The sequence below is a fragment of the Aptenodytes forsteri genome, unplaced genomic scaffold (genome assembly GCF_000699145.1).
Source record: "Aptenodytes forsteri isolate BGI_AS27 unplaced genomic scaffold, ASM69914v1 Scaffold977, whole genome shotgun sequence".
Lineage (NCBI taxonomy): Eukaryota > Metazoa > Chordata > Aves > Sphenisciformes > Spheniscidae > Aptenodytes > Aptenodytes forsteri.
In genome coordinates this window covers 84,103-88,602 of record NW_008795012.1, presented here as the reverse complement: position 1 = coordinate 88,602, position 4,500 = coordinate 84,103, and the positions used below count along the sequence as shown (strand labels likewise).

Sequence of the window (4,500 nt, the reverse complement as noted above, 5' to 3'; positions counted from 1 at the left end):
TGCTGCGAGCGGGGGGGGCCCGACCCTCAAGGAGGGTTGGCGTGCTCCAGCGCCTCTTTCTGAGGAGGCTTTGGGGGCTCCTGCCGGCTTCCTCCGCAGCTGGGGCTGCGTCCCCCGGGGAGGCCCTGCCGAAGTCCCTGGCATGGGGAAGCCCTGGCTTCTAGCAGAGACCCCTCAGCTCAGCCCCCAAGCGGCGGTGGGACACGTCCTGCCTGCGCTGAGGCGAGGGCCCACGGTCCCCCAAAACCACGCTCCCCGGCCCCAGCGTCGGCCCTCACCCCGGTGTGGGCAGGAGATACCCACACCAGAACAGCGGTTTTGGTGCGAATTGGGTTCTCTGAGAGAAAAGTTACGCTGAAAGTGAGGTAGGTTTGTGTTGATGCTGGTGTGTGTGGTTAGACAGTAGCAATTAGTGCCCCAGTAATGACTGGGTGGACCCACCCAATGAATACTGTCTACTGGTAAACATAAGGTAAGACTATCGGGGGAGAAACGATGTGCCACAAAGTGGCTGCCGGTCACTCTTGATACATCCCATTAAAAACCTTCACCTTTTCACCCCTGACAGTACATTTTAGCCTTTTAGGGCAAGATAATAGAAATACTTAGGTGTTAAAGTGATGATACTGCATAAACAGCACTGCTTATATAAACTCATAACTATCAGATGCTAACATTGATAATTGGGTTTTTTTCAGCAGCCTTATTTGTAACTATCTTGTTATTGTGCTTAAAGGATGGAGCCTGTGGTCTTCCCCAACTTTGTCATGTGATAAGAAAAAGCAGATGTGATCATAGGACTTATCAGGTGAAGTCTCAGAAAAGGAGAAGTGCTCTTGATGCATCAGTGCATCACTTTATCTGATGGATCAAATTCTGAACAGATGTGCAGGAAAGGTGAATGTGATCTTTAGTGGATATGCAAGAGGACATTTAACTTGGTCACAGTAGTAAAGGATCACAGTTTGTCTGAGGGCTGAGCTAAAGCATGGCTGAAATGGTCAGAGTTTTATCTGTAAGTACTTTGAAGGGTGAGCACCAGAAAAAGGGTTCTTCAAGCTGGCTCACAATGATGGTGCTACAGCAGTAACTGTATGCAAACTGGCCTTGAGTAAATGGGTTTGGAAGTTAGAAGTTTTCTTACTGGAATGGTTGGGGACTTTCAGTGGAAATAGTTTAGCAGCTCTGCTCTTGAGGTGGAACTCGATCAGTTTGTTAAAGGGTTTTTGTGGTACTGATTGTGTAAAATCATCAGGCTGCTGTTTTGCAGGATAGGATGAACCCCTCAGTAGCAGGTATACCAAAACAGGAGATCATTTTTGCCTCCCTCAGCCTTAGCCCTTGCGTCGTGGTGGGTTGGGTGTACGCTGGACCTCTTCTGAGGTGATTCAAATCATTAACCCAGCAGAAAGCCAACTGGGGAAAGAAGTCCCACAAGCCCCTAGTTGATCTGCTGATCAGCTGGTGAATTGAATCAGTTGAGGAAGAGTCTCATGGGTGCCACAGCTAATGGAAGAAGAGAGGAACAAAGTAGAGGAGCCAAATTCTTCTCTTTAGGCGTGCTCGGTGCTTGTTGGCTCAGCTCAGCCACCTGAGAACTGGCCTAGACCTTTGGTTTCTGTTGTTATTTTATTGTGCTGCAGTAGTGCAATTGTGAGATGGAGGGAGTAACTTTGTTGGTTGCCTTGTTTTGTTTGTAATTTCACAAGGTATTTTGGAATCTGTTTAGCTACCTATCATTTCCTTATTGGTGATACAGGAAAGAGAGAGTTGTCAGGTGACGTTATGTGTCTGCAGAGGAAAAATTTGGTGAACCAGGCATAAGCATGTGTAAACACATTAGCAAAAGTACTGTGGTATTGGTATTGATACCACTTTGCTTGTGTTTAATGAACCTCCACATTTAAACCCTTGGAACATTCTACTTTTTCTTTTTAATGTTGGCTGAAATATTCAGATATGTCTTGGTGCCAGAGAGTCAAGACTGAGTTTTCAAATGGCAAAATCAGTTTAAGTACTCCAGGAAATACCCCTTACTTTTCTTCTGAAGGAACATGATTTGTTGTCTTTGTCTCTTCTTGTTTGCTTTCTCTGAACAACTACACCTGAAGTAATTTGAGCTTCTTGGATAGAGTGTGGTTTAGGAGCAAAATATCAGCGTAGGTCTTGTTAATGTGATATGTGATGATGTGATAGGAAGGAAAATGAGGAATAGAAAAAGCTGACTGCAGCATTTATCACTGAAAACTGTAATGATACTCTTGCTAAAGATTCTTCTTGGGAAATGCTTTTTGCTTAAGCTTTGAGAAGTATTTTTATGTGACAGTTGGAAGCTTTTAATGTGCTGTTCTTACATTGCAGTCATTCAGGCTTGAGAGGGCAAAGAGAGAGAGAGAAAACAGCCATTATGTTAAGGAATGGATCAGCCCAATGCAATGCTGAAAAGCATGAGATGCCCCCCAGGAAATCCATCCTAGTACATGAACATCTCCATTTCCGTACCATTCTAGCTGCACCAGTTGAGGCTGGCAGTGAGAGCATGCCACTTGACCGATTTTAGTCCTAGGAATCTGTTTTATGACATCTGTTTTATGCCATGGATTAACAGGATTAGGATTTTCCGTGAAATAAACAAAGCAACAACCAATTGAAACAACCAAAGCAACAGGTCGAAACAACCAAGTCACATGGAAATTCAAATCTACAGTGAACGCGGTTGTGTTGCATCTTTTGCATCAAGTCAAATGTGTAGGAAAATTTTAACATTTTCTTCTAACTGATCTTAGGGTTTGTGTGGGATTTTTAACAGATCTGGCTAGTCACGCTGCTCTTGGAGTCTTTACAGTAATTTGGTAGCTACTAGCAGGTGTGGTGAAGAGATTATCACCAGATGGAGCATCTCATAAGTATATTTGCATGCAGTTTAGTCCTTTATGTATGTGTAAACTGTTGGGAAGAGCTACTTAACGAAGATGAGATACTTTGTGTGCAAGGAGTAAGTATTTGCCTTTGCTATACTCTAAAGGAAATAATTGATTTCTAAAACCTAACCAAAATACTTGAAACGTGTTTAAATGTTAACTTAGGTGAGATGGTCAGTTTGAGAAAGAGACTTTATATGATTATTTCTTTAGTTACTAACTATTGGATTTTAACTTTTCAGTTTTGGGTGAGGATTGTCAGGCATATGTTGATCGTCATGGCAAGGCACAACCTGCAAAATCCTGTCCCAACTTCTGCTGTGGAGATTGCATGCATCAATACTGTTGCTCTAACGCGTTCTTAAAATTTGATGAAGAACGACAGTTTAAGTGTAATCTGCTTGATGGAAGGTACGAGGCAAACTAGATGTATACAGCAGGTCATAATTCTATCATCAAATGACAAAAATACACAGTTTAATGGTTAAAAACTTACAAAGGGACATTTCAGCTCTATATCTGGCTCTATCAGGCATCTACATTAATGCATGTAACTTACCTGTAAAATGGGAACAATGAGGTGGACAAATTGATGCATGAACTGGTGTGTGTTGTCTTGAGCATTTTCAAATACTTTTACTCTATTTAATTTTTCTTTGAGGATGGCAAAATTAATCTCTCTCTCTTTTTAGTGTACATTACCTTTCATAAGCATTTGGAACTTAGCCAGGTACTTGAATAAGTTGTAAATTCCATTTTTGAGATCAATTCTCTTACTACAGGACCTCTGACTCAAGCGACGTCAATTACATGCAGTTTTTTTCGGACCCTGATGATTACATTTCTTCTGGCCCCAGGTAAGCCATGCAAAGTCTCGGCTTTTAAAGTTGTACTTATTTAGAGGTTCTTCATTGTGTAATCAATACATGCCAATAGAAAGTGAAAATAGAAGTACTGATTTGTGTGTTAAGAATGTGGAGCACTCAAGCTCCGTGTACACATTGGAATATCTGAGGAAGCAGAGGCATGAGGAAGAGGCTAGATCGTACCGTTTAGACCGTAAAGATTGCTGTATGTAATAGTCCGTACTCTTATTCCCAAATGGGAGGTTGTCCTCTAAAGCATTGGCACACTTGCTCTAAACTCTTCGATACTGACAAGTTGAGTCTGTAGTGGCTCAGCGAGAGAAGCTGCTTTTGTTTGAAGTATCTCCTTTTGCACTTCGTTTTTACCAATATTTCTTGTTCTGTGTCAATCTGAGGCAAAATAAATTGATTTAAGGCTATGCATTATACTGGTGATTACTAGAGTCCTGCTGTAAAACGTTTCTATTTTGCACAGCGTGGAAGGCTACAAAGAGAGGCCAAGGGTTAGTGCTGAGCGACGAATATTTGATACAGCTGCATCAGTTTGAAAAATTAATACTTCCAGGGTCTCAGGGAAGGGGCACTCAAACTCTCCGCCCAGCAGTGATGCCAGAGGCGGAGCGGCAGGCCAGCCCGCGGCCGGCGGAGGGGTGCTCGGGGCTGCGCGCACAGCGAGGGCGCTGCCGCCCGCCCCCGCGGAAGGTGCGCGGCAG

General features: G+C 43.2%; 1 protein-coding gene across 1 annotated transcript in view; it reads left to right on the top strand.

Moving 5' to 3' along the window:
* Positions 1-99: 99 nt before the first annotated feature.
* The window catches only part of SHISA5 (shisa family member 5), a gene marked incomplete at its 5' end in the record, with an annotated part of 24,181 nt that continues 19,780 nt past the window's right edge, over positions 100-4,500 (top strand). Inside the window, 4 exons of the mRNA XM_009275552.1 lie at positions 100-365; positions 2,362-2,531; positions 3,164-3,332; positions 3,704-3,778. Coding sequence (XP_009273827.1) covers positions 100-365; positions 2,362-2,531; positions 3,164-3,332; positions 3,704-3,778 — 680 coding nt within the window. The remainder of the gene's footprint in view (positions 366-2,361; positions 2,532-3,163; positions 3,333-3,703; positions 3,779-4,500) is intronic.